Genomic DNA, 15,569 nt, shown 5'->3' with positions numbered 1-15,569 from the left:
AGCATGAAGTACCTCAAACAAATACAATCTGTATAAAACGTAAATAGTGATGTACGTACATTATTAGTTTAGGCTTTCAATAAAAATATATTACTGGAAGTTTGCGGTTACTATATTATATTGGCTGCGTTATACCCAGCCAATAGCATATTACATTATGTAAAACAAATGTATTGAGAAATGTTGTTCCGTTATTGGATTATTATCGACTCATCAAGAATTAAAAAATATATATTGCCAGTCATTACATTATTGGAAATTAAATGATCTGCTGCAGGCCTACTCTTCTGGTAATAGGTGATGCCAATAAAATATAGAATACAATCTTTTGAATAGAGGTCCCATTCTGACATTCAATCATACCTTTCACCCAAGGTGCCCTCCATTTCTCCAACCCATTTATTAATTTAAATTTCACCAGTGCATTTATCAATTAATTACATGAACAGCAATGAATGGAATGGGTTATATGGGAAACGTCTATACTGTGGGGACAGACAATGAGCCACACCACCACAGCCCATCAAGGTTATTAGCCAGTGAAGTTTTATTTTACTTAGAAAAGACAATCTAACCTGAGAACAGCAAGGCTGCTACCAAGCGGGCTAAAAAAAACAAGCTTTCAAGTTTTCGTTCCAAAAATTAAAGTGGAAGTAAAACTAAATTGTCACAAATGACCTTTCATCTGCATACAGCATTCATCTTATCTTCATGCTCAGACCTCTGGTTCTCCCCTCTCTAGATGTATAGAAGTCTACTGCAAAATATTTACATTAATAATACATTCAACTTTGGCTAGGCTTTTTCTTTATTTTTGAAAGCTCACATACTGCGCACTATCCAAGATAAATTTGAATTTAGCAGCAAGAGCAGAACATCACTTCCAAAGCACATGACATTAACGTAACAGTCCGAGATATTCAAATGTGATAAAAGTCTGCGATTTTGCCAGGGCGTCTCAGCGTTGGTTTTGGTTTGCTGGATCCTGAGCTGTTGACACAGAGAAACGCAATCACACTCCAATAAGTGACTCCAAACCTTGATATCTCTCTTCCAATTTCACCCACATTGCCCAAAGCAGGAGAAAAATAAATCATGTATATTCATACACATCATCAGCATGATTAATATTATTTTTTCAGTTTGTACAACCAATTACAGCTTGGTTATTGTTCACCTGAGTGGGTGGAGAAATATGCAAGACATTTCTTTTCTCTTTTTTTCCACCTTGGAGAGTGTGTTCTGCTCAGCTAAGAAGTGCAACACAGAATATTCTCTGTTGTCTTACTATATTGAGCTGAAAGTCTTTCAGTGTTTCTCTCCAGGGTACTCGTCCTCTTGTGCATTGAACTCCATTTGAAGGGTTGCATTACTAGAATAGTGCAAACCGCTTCAAATGAAACACATGTGGGATATTGTCACATATATCGAGACACCAGAAAACCACACATGAACAGAAGATGACCAAAATTATATATATATATATATATGAAAATAATGTAGTGCCTATATTTAGTTTGGCAAAAGTTAGAATTCTGCACTGCACCCGATCTGCAAAACAGAGTATTTTGGAAATGTTGTACATCTGTACTTGATGAAAGTTCACAGATCTGCCATTTCTCTGGCGAATAAAATGTTGTAGAACACTACTGCAATGAAGTATTAAAGGGTAAGACCACTTTTTTTGAGGTTTGGGTTGTGTAGTTACTTTGCCATGATGCTACTCCAAATGTGGACAAGAAATAAAAAAATACTGCTCCAGTGATTAGAAATTGACAATTCAAAATATGCTCCTCATTGACTTGCATTGTAGCTCAAACAGCTCTCAAAGGCACTCTTTTAGTACGTATACAAACACAAACAAAGTTGATTCAGACAATATAGAGCATCACCAAAACTCATGCAGTTTTATTTTTTCATAAAAATGTTAGATTCCTGTTGATTTTACTATTTGAAGATCTGGATCCGGATCCACGGATCCAGTCCGGGTTTTCTTCCCAATAAAATGGACAAATCAACAGGAAGATAACATTTTTATGAAAAAATAAAACTACATGAGTTTTGGTGATGCTCTATATTGTCTGAATCAACATTGTTTCTGTTTGTTTACATACTAAAAGAGTGACTTTGAGAGCTGTTTTAGCTACAATGTAAGTCAATGAGGAGCATATTTTGAATTATCAATTTCTAATCACTGGAGCAGTTATTTCTTATTTCTTGTCCACATTTGGAGTTGCATCATGGCAAAGTAACTACACAACCCAAACCTCAAAAAAAGTGGTCTTACCCTTTAAGGTTGCTTACACTTATAGCAATTATTATGACAAAGGGCCAGCATAGTTAATGAGTTATTGATTACTATTCTTTCCTATGTTTACACTAGCAACATAATCTTCCTCCAACATCTTAAAACATCCGGAAGTTGTATCAAAACCCATTTCACCCAAGCACCATGAACTGTCAAATATATCAAAGTAATGCTTCTGCTTTGCGTGGAACAATATCACAGATATCTGTGTCACTTGGATAAAACAGAGGCATTATTTCCCCACTGTGCCAAATCACAGCGGTTTGCATAATTTGCAATTTTCCACTTCAATCAAATTCTCTAGGGTTCTTCAACGTAACTGGTCTCCGTCAAGGTTTCTGACAGCAAGCGGACTAATAAATTAACATACAACAGCTAAAAACAACAAAATATTAATACAGAACACACACACACACACACACACACACACACACACACACACACACACACACACACACACACACACACACACACACTCACACACTCACTCTAAGTCAGGCAGTTGTCAGGAGAAGGGGAAAAAGTGAATGACAAAAAGGTCAACATCACAGTCCATGAGTGAGGTTGCATAAGTTCAAAAACAAGAAAGGAGTCAGCAGAGATTTTGCTTTTCTAAATGCTAGTAAATGGCTCTTGTAGCGGTGTTGGTGGTGGTAGTGGCAGTAGTAGTGGTGGTGAGCGTTTTTGTTCTTAGAGCACATTTCTAAATGGTGGTTATCTCAATAGGAGTGGAAGAGTAGAGCAGCCAGAAAATATCAGCCAAGGGTTTCCTGGAACACAGCCTGGGATCCCAGGAGAAAGAATGCGTTCGGCAAAATAAAAAAGCAAAAAAGAAAGTTCATTGTCATTTTGTCTGCCCTCTACTTTTTGTCTTCTCCAAGTTGGTGATGTATTCAAGTGGTGGTACTCCTTTTTTTGTTCTCCCTGTCCTTCACTGAGGTGGCGTTTCACCAACCATCTCAATGCCGTGTTGCTGGAGTTGCGCTCGGAGCAAGGCATTCTCGTTCTTCAGCTCCTCAATCTGAAAAACAAAAAACATCATATTACAGTAATCTTCATCATCCGTCACAAGTATAGAGGGCCCAAACTTTACACACTCATGTGTTGCACACATGCTTTTGACGTACAAACGGGACTAGTGTCCCTGCGACTGAACAGTATCACACTCGGCACCTCACAAAGATTCTCCTGCCCACAAGCACCTACTGTAGCTTATGAATTCTGAAGGTAAACCCACTTTGCTCTATTCCCTTGGGTGAATCCCTAATGCGCTGTTCGCTCAGGCTGTGGGTTCGACAAGCGGATATTGAGCTTTGAATGTAGGAATTGGAATATATCTACCGTCAATGCCCTTGCGGGCCTTTGTTTGAGCGGGAGAATGAGACGGTAAGGTTTCACATTACCTTTAAGTGCATTAGTATGCCGGTAGTCCTTGCACAACCCCATAAAGTACAACACCGCTATCTCTCCCACTGCTCGTTTCAGGTAACAGTTCTTGTTGTAAAAGCATAAAGTCTTTGTCAGGGCCTGATAGTAAACTATGCAGGCTAGGACCGTTGGGGGTTGTTTTAAAGAAATTACAGAAAATACATACGGGGATGGGTTGCAGGCATTGCTGTGCACTGTGAAGGAGTCTAATCTAGTTGATATGAAGCGCATATGCACTGCTGTGCTCAGAGATTGGGTAGCATGGTGAAGAGAGCCATCTCTGGAGCCACATTGTACAGCTGTACTGGCCTCAGATTGAATGCCAGCTGAGCTGCATGTCCCCTTGCGCTTTTCTACCATCTGTCAAAATGAAGTGAGAATACTAATAAGGGGCGCTCACTTCTCAATAACAGAAAATCGTCTATCTATAAATGCACCAAGTCTCTGTACATACATCTGTAATCCACGTAACTCAAGAACCGTTCGCCCCACCAACTTCAAATTCGACACACACGTTCCACACCCCCACATGGAGTGCAGTGCCCGGTGTTGAGTCCGTCGGATAGCCGGTTGTCGAGAACCAGCACAAAATCCTCTGCCCGGGCTCTGAACTTGAGCCCGGTCTGGCCTGGTCATCTGGCCCGGAGTGCGCTGACGGACCGCGGGGTCTACAACTGCGTGGTGCTTTCCCAGTTCGACGTGCGGGTGCGTAGTGTCTCCGTTGAGGTCTACACGACAGTCCAGCTCGAGATCGTGGACGAAGCGGAACGCCTGGAGAAGTGCGTCGTGAGGGGCGCCCACCCTGCTGCTGAGATCACGTGGCAGAGGAACGGCCTGCCGCCGATAGCCGACGGGAAACGTGTCGTCGTCGTCTGCACTGTGACGATGGACCTGTCCACCACCTCCTCTTCTCTGCGGTACATGGCCAACTGGCCACCAGGGAGGACCGACAAATGTTGCCCATATACGGGCATGCCCTCATGATGACATCAGGGATCTCCATCATCTCCATATATATTTGGAGCCATATATGGGCATATAAGGGACCCAGGCGTACAGAATGGTACAGAGATCTCCATCGTTGACTCATTCGGGAATCCTGGGAATTACCGTATGCGGTGCCCAGGACGTCTGTGGACGTCTTTAAAAAAAAACATTTTTCTTCTCTATTTTGAAAGGGTTGTGTGGGCACACAAAGCGTTTTAAGACTAAGAGCAGGGAGTTATACATATAAAACCAACCTCCCAGGGGAAAACAGAACCCTTGGGGAAAGCAGAGACAAATGATGGTGCGGTGGTGGGAGCAAACAAAACAAATTCAGTGACACTGACAAGAGGAAAAACAGTGAATGAGATGAAATAGACCGCCAAATTGGTCAGCTGCTTGACAGATCAGTGTTGCTGACACGTCACATACAGTATACTGTACATTTCCCACATAGTGATGCAACCCCTCGAGTGTATCAGCCTGAACTTGCTCACAAGCTACGCATCATTAAAATTCACAGCTTTTCACACATCTTGCAGTTTTGTAGTTGCAGTCTGGCTGACCATGCCAGACTGCAACTACAAAACTGCAAGAGCCCATTGACTAGACCAGGGATACTCAAATAGATTTACCTGTGGGCCACATTACAAAAATGGCAAGGGGCCAGGGGCCAGTAGATAAAATTACGACATTAATGATACTTGATAACTTCTCTTTCAATTGCTTTATTTTCGCAAAATGTATCAAAGTACAATGTGCATGCACACAATATGTAAATAAATAAATGTGTTACATTTTCTTGCATAAACACAAAGAGCTGTTTCCATAACTGCACAAATTATTGCACATAACATGAGTAGCTGTTATAATAACATAATAACATAACATGAGTAGCTCTTTGCCTGCCTGCCTGTCTGTCTGTCCATGAGTAGTTATTTGTCTGTCTGTCAATGAGTAGCTGTCTTACTGTCTGCCTGTCTATGAGTAGCTGTCTGCCTGCCTGTCTATGAGTAGCTGTCTGTCTGCCTGCCTGTCCAATTGTCCATGAGTAGCTGTCTGTCTGCCTGTCTGAGTAGCTGTCTGCCTGCCTGCCTAATTGTCCATGAGTAGCTGTCTGTCTGCCTGTCTATGAGTAGCTGTCTGCCTGCCTGCCTAATTGTCCATGAGTAGCTGTCTGTCTGCCTGTCTATGAGTAGCTGTCTGCCTTCCTGCCTGTCCAATTGTCCATGAGTAGCTGTCTGTCTGTCTATGAGTAGCTGTCTGCCTTCCTGCCTGTCCAATTGTCCATGAGTAGCTGTCTGCCTGCCTGTCCAATTCTCCATGAGTAGCTGTCTGTCTGCCTGTCTATGAGTAGCTGTCTGACTGCCTGCCTGTCCAATTCTCCATGAGTAGCTGTCTGTCTGTCTGCCTGTCTATGAGTAGCTGTCTGCCTGCCTGCCAGCCAGCAAGTTGGTTAACAGAAAATAAATTGTTATGGCTGAGTAAAATAAAATACAATAAACACAATTTGCCTGAAAATAGATTACCCAGCTATGACCTTTTTCATGAAAAAAAATGAGTAGTGATATGGCTGACTGAGTAAAATAAAACAATCTACCTGAAAATAGATAGCTATAAGTGAAGAGCAATTTCCGCAATTACCATTTCCGCAATTTCCATTTCCGCAATTTCTGCAATTTCCATTTCCGCAATTTCTTCAATTTCCATTTCCACCATTTCCGCAATTACCATTTCCGCAATTTCCATTTCCGCATTTCCGCAATTTCCATTTCCACCATTTCCGCAATTTCCGCAATTACAATTTCCGCAATTTCCATTTCCGCAATTTCCAACTATTAATGGCAGCTGGGTTTCATCATTCAAATAAAATAGAATTCTGTCCGTTTAGCTATAAAATTATGTCAGGGAATAGGGATACACAGTATATGTCTTTCATTTGCATTGCATCCCCCCCCCCCCCAAGCTTTTATTTTCGTTCGAGTAATAGTACAACTCTAATAGTATTACTTATAATAATGTAATTAAAGATAACTTCATTCAGATTTATTTATTTTTATTTCATTTTCCAGATTTTTTTTTCTTCTTTTTTTTAGATTTTCATTGGTGGGCCAGTCATAATGGTCCCGCGGGCCTGATGTGGCCCGCGGGCCTGAGGTTGAGTATCACTGGACTAGACCCACAATATACTTGACATTCCTGCTGTCCTTTTCCCCCAAAAATGTTTTTTTTTTGTTTTTATCCGAGTAAGGCAAGCCATCCATTAATTATAATAATTATACTGATCATGTTTATAATAATCAATATGCAGCGACTGTAGCATCCAAAAATATGGACAAACGTTTCTACACGACCGTTTTGAAGCCACTATTTCAGCTAATTCAAATCCACCATCTTAGAATTTCCAATACTATTAGGTGGAACGGCAGAGAGGGTTAATGGGAACATCATTTACAAAAACGTGATATTTTAAACACACCCTCTAGGCCGGTCGGGACCCATTCGTGGGTTGCAGATCCATGTGTGGGTCGCAAGTGAATATCCCTTTGTTTTTTGTTTCCTAATTGTCATTTTAAAAGGATTTCCACAAAAATTACAAATTTCCATTAATTGAAAATTAATTAAAACTTAAAACAGATCTACAATAACTTGTAGATCTGCTATTTTCATTGGTTTGGGACCCGACCAAATATCTGATTTCCATTTTGGGTCTTGAGCTAAAAAGTTTGGAAACCACCGCTCTAGGCCATTAACCCATTTTAGGCAGGAACCCCTTTTGCATCATGTCGTGCTTTAGCTATTGAAAAATAGCAGATCTACACGCTCATAGCTACGAGCTTATAGGTCTGCTATTTTTGAAAAATCAAAGAACGACTGACATAGAAACAGCTTTTTCAGAAAACTGTCAGGATGTAGAAGACTTGTAGAAGGATTTGTAGAATCTGATCTCAGGTCAGAATTTGTTAATGAGAAAACAGCAAGGTTAATCATCCCGCTACAGAAACTTGCCACCGGGACTAGAGCCCTGCTCAGTCTGACCACTCCTGGATTTTGATCATTTCCAACCGTGTTTCCTATTCAAATCTGTCAAACAAAAATGTAAAATGACTAAAGGCCGTTTCAGACGGGGAGTGAGTGACTCAGGCGCTCTCACCTGGATCAGCTGATCAGTCTGCTCATGAGGGGATCACCAAAATCCAGGTCTAGTCGACCACAGGCGCATGCACAACAATTTCACGGGACCGTACTCGCTTGCCCCACAACTTCTCTGCGCTTCCAAAATAATCACCCGATAACCTAGTATCAATCTGACGTTGCCAGACCTCGTCTTTCTCAAGAGAAAGGACAGAGATGGCCACACAAGATTAATGTCTGGAGATTAGTTTACACGTCATAGTTCATGGAAATGAGACTACAGTGGGTTGAACAGACTTGGCATGCACACATACACGTACGTGGTAAATACCTTATTTCCGCTATATTGTCGCTCTCGGCCAGAAAACAGTTACTTTCCAGGAAATGGAAAAGATAACCAGTGTTTCAATGGATCCAATGTAATTATAATCTAGTCACAAGCTCTTGTTAATACTTAGCCCTCAGACCATTCGACCTGACTTCCTTATTTTGGGTATGTCATTACAGCGAATGTTTTCTAAACATTTCATGAATAGAAAAGATTGCAGAGATACAAGCTCCATGCGACACGGCTTGTAGATCGGCTAACTCATGCAACTTTCATACGTCAAAGTATACATTTGTTAATCAATTTATGAAAAAACTAAGAAAGTGAACTATGGTTTGTCCCCGATAACGATATTAAAATGTATTTTTTGATCCTGTGTTCATGATCCAACAGGCGTCAGGCTGACCACCTGACGCTAGACTGCAGCAGAGTAAAACGTATTTCTCTCTGTATCTCACACCCTCTCTCCACTGAAAGCACATACTGTGACTTGAGCCAAATCTCAGCATTAACCTCATTTCATATGTATTGGGCCCTACGTATGTATGTGAACCTGATCCCGTAGCAGTCCACTATTGAAACCTCCTTGAGATAGCTAATCCAACACACATCATTGGGTTATATTATTGTATTTGTTGCATTTTGATGAAATATTGATTTCATCCATTGAAACATCCACAGCTATTAACCGCACAAATCATGTTCAGGCAATATTGGCTCAATTATTTCGATAATTGGTTGTTTTAATGACTTGAGATGTTTTAATTACTTTAGATAAAATCTAAAAAAAAAGTACATAAATAGTCTGTTTATGTACAACAAATGGCTGAAGCTGTGAATAAACAATAAAATGATACTGTTAAGGTCCTTTAAGAGAAATAACCAAGAGGGCAACCTTTATTACATAATTATTTGTTTAATTACAAGAAATATCCAAAAGCCCCAACAGTAAATTGTCAGTATTGATCAGATTTAGCTACCTGCAAATATCCTGAAAGTGAACACACATACAGTACTTAGTTGGCAACATCACAACATGAAAGCTTAGAAACACAAAGTGCTTAGTCCATTAAATCAGGACATAATGTTTGACTGATCAGCACTAGTGGACAGCAATAAAAATGCATTGATCTTTAAGAGGAGATCGTCTTATCTCCTTCATTCTTATTCAAAGCTCTGGAGAGCTTATTTACTGACAGAAGGGATCTGATCCACACCAGCACCTCTCTTTATCTCTATTGCACCACATACTGTGACTTGTGCCACATGCACATCGCATCTTAATCATCATATAATATAATAACATTCCTGGAATCCACTACAGTACCTAGAAGGCCATCTGTATACATACTGAATATTTGACAGGTTACCTGCTGCCTGCAGAGCTCATTGTCCACCTGTATCCTCTCTGTCTCCTTCAGACTGTCCTGGAGCCGTTGGTTGCTCTGCCTTAGCTCTCGGATGTAGTCGCATGCCTTGGACAGGATGCCCCCTTTGCTCTTAGAGGACAGAGAGACGTGATGTCACACGGTTTAGAAGTTGACAGGGGACAGGAGTTTTTACATGGTAGATGACAGAAATGCTAAGCAGTAACCCGACAAGTTAAACTGAAGATAAATGGCCTTACTGCGCCTGTCTTGGTGCTGTCCATGTTGCAGTCTGGGATGATTTTAGAGAGAGTGACAATCCAGTTGTTGATCTTGTCTCTCCGCCTCCTCTCAACTTATGTGTTGGGGGAAAAAAGACAGATGAAAACAGGTCATTAGACATAATAAATCATTTGAGTTATTGTTGGAAGAAATTAATGAAATTTTAATTCTAGTCTCCACAGATGCAGAATTAGTTTTTTTTAGATATTGTTCATTCACTGCTCCCCCACCCTGCCACCCCAACCACAATATCTTCTCTCAAGTATGGCAACAGCAGTCTCTAGTGGCCAATTAAAGAAAACTATGGTGACATCAACATACAACGGCAAAACTTGGGGCCAGACCACAAAGACACGAACGGAAGCCTCTGCCCACCTTCATTATGTTGAGCTCTCCTCCTCTCATCACGGGGTGTTCGAGGTCCATCCATTTTCCTGTGGACAAATGCCAAATTAACACACTTCTCATGCACAACATCCTTTCTCAGTTGCATAAAAATCAGCCACAAATCCCCAAGCCTCACATCCATCAAATGTGGTGCCAATTAAAAACCGTTCTCCCCATTATCCTTAAATCGGCCGCTTCTGTAATCACAGCCCTCACCACCACCTCTGTGCTACTTGACGAAGGGGGCATTAGAGGCTACATGTTGATTTATATCCATATGAAGCAACATATGCCGTAATGACACCATCCCCGGGGTGGGAACTGGGGAAATGCTCTGACTGGAATATTGAGTCTGTACTGTAGCAGACTTCTTATTCTATCGGGTTGTCCTCTTCCCAGGTGTGGCCCTGAGGGAACCTGCTGTTTTATTATGTGGTAAAATTACAGTGCTGTTAAAAAAAGAAGAAAAAGATAACACAGAGGTAAAAAAACACAGACACACACAGATGCTGTCTATTGGAGTCTGGGCGTACGGCTAATGACACGACTGTCTCCGTGTCTCTCCCCCTAGGTATTTGGTTAATTAAGTTCCGGAGACGTGACGGGGAGAGTTATGCAGCTGCCCACCGCGCTATGCACAGGGCAGTGGCACACATACATAATGACACCGCTCTATAAATATCAAGCATGGTTTTGTCCTGCTAGTGGAGTGTCCTGCTAGTGGAATGCATTTCAACCAATTCATGTGAAAATACAGGCTGTGTCAAAAACATACCCGGGTATTAACCCATTTAGGCCTGACCTCAAAATTAAATAAAAAAAATATTCGAAATCCTCAGTTTTTCTGAAATAAGCTCGTAGCGCGCCACTCGGTGGCGTGCTATGAGCTTGTAGATCTGCTATTTTTCAATAGCTAAATTATAACAATGTTTAAAACACCAAAAGGGGTTCCCGCCCAAAATGGGTTACGGTAGACTAGATTATGGGTACGATTAAGATTTCATTTTAAAGTGACTGAATTGTTGTTTCAACAGTCAAATTAAAAAAAAACTAATAAAAACAAAAAAATCAGACCCGTCTGAAATGAGCGGTGCTGTACTGTACTTGTGCTGTACTAGCCCTCCTCCCTGGCCTGTGTGTGTCTGTGTGTTCGGCTGTGCAACAGTGACACTGGGTGGTGAACAAAGGCTATAATGCTATTTTCGTGCTCGGACACATTTTCTCTCTCTCTCTCACACACACACACACACACACACACACACACACACACACACACACACACACACACACACACACACACACACACACACACACACACACACACACACACACACACACACACACACACACACACACACACACACACACCACTCAAAGAATACATGGTACATAATGCACATATGATGGGAATTATCTAAATACACATAAATTATATACACAATGGCAAACCCCTTCCTTAATGAAGGGTTAATGGGGGCTACACGTGTGTGTGTGTGTGTGTGTGTGTGTGTGTGTGTGTGTGTGTGTGTGTGTGTGTGTGTGTGTGTGTGTGTGTGTGTGAGAGAAAGTAAATGAATGTTATGCAAGGTCACTCACAGCCATTTCCGATAAATACATACCAATTTACTAATATTAGTGTCGAGCTTGTGATCTACAATGGCACAGCACTGTTTACATCTTTGCTCAAGTAAGCCAAGCAAGAAACTGGATTCTATCTTTTATCTCAATGAATCTTAATGGAATTTCAACTGTATAAAAGGATCCTGCCCCACAGTAGTTGTATGTATGGTGCGATAAAAGTGGACCATTGATATGAATGACTTGGCCAGAAGATTAGCCATGAACAACCTGACTGGTTCAATGCCCTTATACTGTACTGTCTGGAGGAATAGACGTTGGCAATGTTTTCACCCAATATGCCCCATTTCAATTCAAGGCCTGGAATCTGAGTCAGACACACTCATCCATGTCCTTTGCGGATTACAATCTTTGCTAAATGTGACGTAAGGGACAAAAGATGTCATTTTGATGCTTGGACAATTCTCTTGTTGGATGCTAAACAGACAGGTGATTATGATGGATCACCAACAATTTGTATGCTAAATTTTGTTCTGCAATGGATAAATGGCCAATCTTTTGATTAGAACTACAGTATTTCTCACCATTGTGAAATATTTTACTCTGCTGTTCCAATACTTTTATAATACTACTGACCAAATTAAAGAACAAGAAGGAAAGAGGACGCACGTCTTTTAAATCGACACCAGAATAGCAGTGAAGATATCATCCATTTCCAAATGGATAAGAGTAACCCAATTTCCTAAAGTCCTAATGGAAAAACAACTTTGCCACAGGCATAACTAACAATAGTGGATCAAGGACGACATTGAAGAAAATGCTATATCTGTGTCCCCACACATCAAGAGCAGGGAGAAACAGGAGGGAGCCATAGTAGAGTGTGCTGCATCCTTCTTTGTGCGATCTAGGCCAATTTAATTAGTCTATTGGCTGCAAAGGTGCGTGAATGTGTGTGTGTGTGTGTGTGTGTGTGTGTGTGTGTGTGTGTGTGTGTGTGTGTGTGTGTGTGTGTGTGTGTGTGTGTGTGTGTGTGTGTGTGTGTGTGTGTGTGTGTGTGTGTGTGTGTGTGTGTGAGTGAATGTGTGGTGAGGGTGGAAGGGTCGTGGAAGTTGTCCTCACCAGTTTAAACCATCATGTTGCAGCGCCTCATTTTCATCTCTGTGAACGGCAGGTAGTTTTAATTAATTTTACTCAAACACACAATTGATTATGTCAGTAGTAATTACGTTACACTTCCATGTCAGGCGTGAAGCCTTTGTCACAACGAAAAATGCCAGTACATAAAGAGAATCACGAGTCATTTTATCAGAGGCGATCATTAGAAACGAACATGTAGATAGGCAGGCCGACAGATGAGAGAACAAAGTGCTTCTTGTTTTGACATACTGTACAGATGTGCAGGAATATGAATTATGAAACTTGCCTGTTCTCATAACTGACAGTAAAGAGGTCTGTGGTAGGTTAGGGTTATCCAAGACAGTCCATTTGCTGCTGAGATTACAACACCCCAACAGTAATTCCAAATGGGAGTACAGATCTGTGACTCAAAGCAATGCTTAGCTGAATGTTACAGAGGCAGAAGCAATCTCTGCTGTGGACCCCCTGTGATTCATATTCTAATCCTATCCACACACCAGGGGCCTCATGCATAAAACTCTGTGTAGAATTCATATCAGTGAGTGTACAGACAAAATGAGAAAAACATTGTACGCCCCAAAAACATTGAGACGTACAAAACCATCATAAACTTTCACAAGTAATCTTTATACATCCCAGTTCAATTAAAATTGTACACACATGAATGCACCTCAAATTTTTAAGCCCACCTCAGTAACTCCCACAATTAGCCATGAATGGTAGCTGAAACACCCTTCAGTGGACCTCAAATGTACAAAAGGCCCATCACTTGAAATCTCTTGCATCGAACCATGAGCCAGGACCAGCACGCAGAACAATGCTCAGCCAATCATGTGAATGGACTGGAACAGAGAATGCTGCTTAGCGAGACAGGAGGGGGAATTGGCAATAGACAGTTGTAGACTTGGTAGACCTTTATTAATCACATGGGGGAAATTCTGTTTTAGCTTCACCCAGTGGGTGGCTGCTCAGATGGTTGTGATGAGTGCTCGGAGGGTAGCTGTTAGCCAAGTGTCTTGCTCAGGTACACTTCCACACAAAGACATAGGGCCGTGAATCGATGACGTTCTGATTACGAAACCTAGCTACCCAATAAGCTCCGACCTCCCCAACTTGGTGTTAAGAGAAAGATAGAAAATGTTTCACCTATTCATATGCTCGCCACAAGGTCACTCACAGCCATACACTTCATTAAACTTAACTAAACCAAAAATCACATGGACTGGAAGATGTAGACCAAATACAATAATTTAAACTTACTTAATTACTTCCAATGTAAGTGTAATTTGATAACTATAGACCATACATGACATGCCCATTTAAAAATCTAGAATACATTGAATAGATTAGTATGAAAGCCACATTTAGCATTTCTGAGGTGGAGGCAGCAGAATGGCCTAGTGCTCAGGAATAACAATGGGAAAGTGTGTTCCTCAACAACCACGTGTTTGTGTCCTTGAGCAAGACACTGATGGACTACCTGCACATTCATAGTAAGCCGCTCTAGCTAAGAGTGTCAGGCAAATGCCTAAAATGTTGTCATATTCAGAGAATGCAAGTGTGGAGGGAAATGGCAGAAATATACACTCAGCTCCATGATAATTTAATTTGTCAAATAGATCATGTGCTCATCTTGAGCAGATAAACAAGTAAAAGGACTGTGTATTCATTTTTCTCCAAATGCAAAAGAAACAACAATTGACCTTAATTAAATGGCTTTATATTTCTGTGCCATAAGGCTCATGAGAAACAGCCTATCCAGAACATAAGCATATTCTGAGTCAGAATGGAAGGACACTGGAATACTATTTCTGAATGAAAGTTATAGCTAATAAGCCTAAGGTACTATATGTCTAGCCAAGGAATATGTAGCCACAAGTACATTTTCTCTATATTTAAATGCACCCTGATTGTCTGTTACTGTAATCTATCTGATTGCAATCAACAAATTAAATGTCAAATAATAATTACGATGCACAGTTCTGCTGTCGAGGTAAACAGAAGGAGGAAGAAAAGAGAAACCAGGTCAGGCAGGACATGCAGAGATAAAGATCCCCAGGATTACATCACCCTGCTCAGCGGAGAGCTGAGAGAGAGGCAAACACAGTCTAGCTCAAGTTAGAAAAGTATACATACATAGTAGTTCTATATCGGTCCTCTCTGCTTTTGAAAAGCAAAATATATTCAGTCAAATACAGTACTGCAATTTGTCTTATTCCCCAGCAAAATAAGAAACGGTGCAACTGCACTGTCAGTGGTGTCCCCTTCCCCAGTTGGAGGTAGATAGCATAGTGGAGCAGATACTCACGCAGGATAGGGCTGTGTGCGTGGCGCTATGGTTCGTTGCGTGCCTGTCTGAATAACATCAGGGGGGGTCATCATCACGTAAAACTGACCTGGGGAAGTGATGAGAGGGGTCAGAAGAGACGAGTAGAAAGACATGGGAAGTATATGATTCTGGTCTTGTTTAGGCATATAGTGGCATCACTCATATCTTTTGGTCATTTTTAGGTAATTTCATTACCGTTCCTTTCCCCTCCTCCCCATAGCCGAGCCTTGCTGTGAGACTTCATCTTATTCTGTGCCACGTCACAATCACTGTTTTAATCCGTTTATAAGCTCACAACAATTCAAG

The 15,569-nt window shown here is 41.2% G+C and overlaps 1 protein-coding gene across 2 annotated transcripts in view; it reads right to left on the bottom strand.

The window, feature by feature from the left end:
• Positions 1–523: 523 nt before the first annotated feature.
• Positions 524–15,569, bottom strand: part of usf2l (upstream transcription factor 2, c-fos interacting-like) — an 18,886-nt gene continuing 3,840 nt past the window's right edge. The window contains exons 6-11 of one of the 2 annotated variants that reach the window (XM_080768652.1): positions 15,243–15,330; positions 12,917–12,955; positions 10,208–10,266; positions 9,811–9,905; positions 9,535–9,682; positions 524–3,329 (exon numbers count right to left, since the gene is read on the bottom strand). In XM_080768652.1, the coding sequence (XP_080624778.1) occupies positions 3,325–3,329; positions 9,535–9,682; positions 9,811–9,905; positions 10,208–10,266; positions 12,917–12,955; positions 15,243–15,330 (434 nt within the window). In that variant the 3' untranslated portion in view covers positions 524–3,324. The remainder of the gene's footprint in view (positions 3,330–9,534; positions 9,683–9,810; positions 9,906–10,207; positions 10,267–12,916; positions 12,956–15,242; positions 15,331–15,569) is intronic. The other variant, XM_080768651.1, reaches the window with a different exon arrangement.

The sequence above is a fragment of the Protomyctophum bolini genome (assembly GCF_963924005.1).
Source record: "Protomyctophum bolini genome assembly, chromosome: 7".
NCBI classification, from domain to species: Eukaryota; Metazoa; Chordata; class Actinopteri; order Myctophiformes; family Myctophidae; genus Protomyctophum; species Protomyctophum bolini.
Note: the sequence above shows the minus strand (reverse complement) of the source record. Positions and strands in the feature narration are given on the sequence as shown.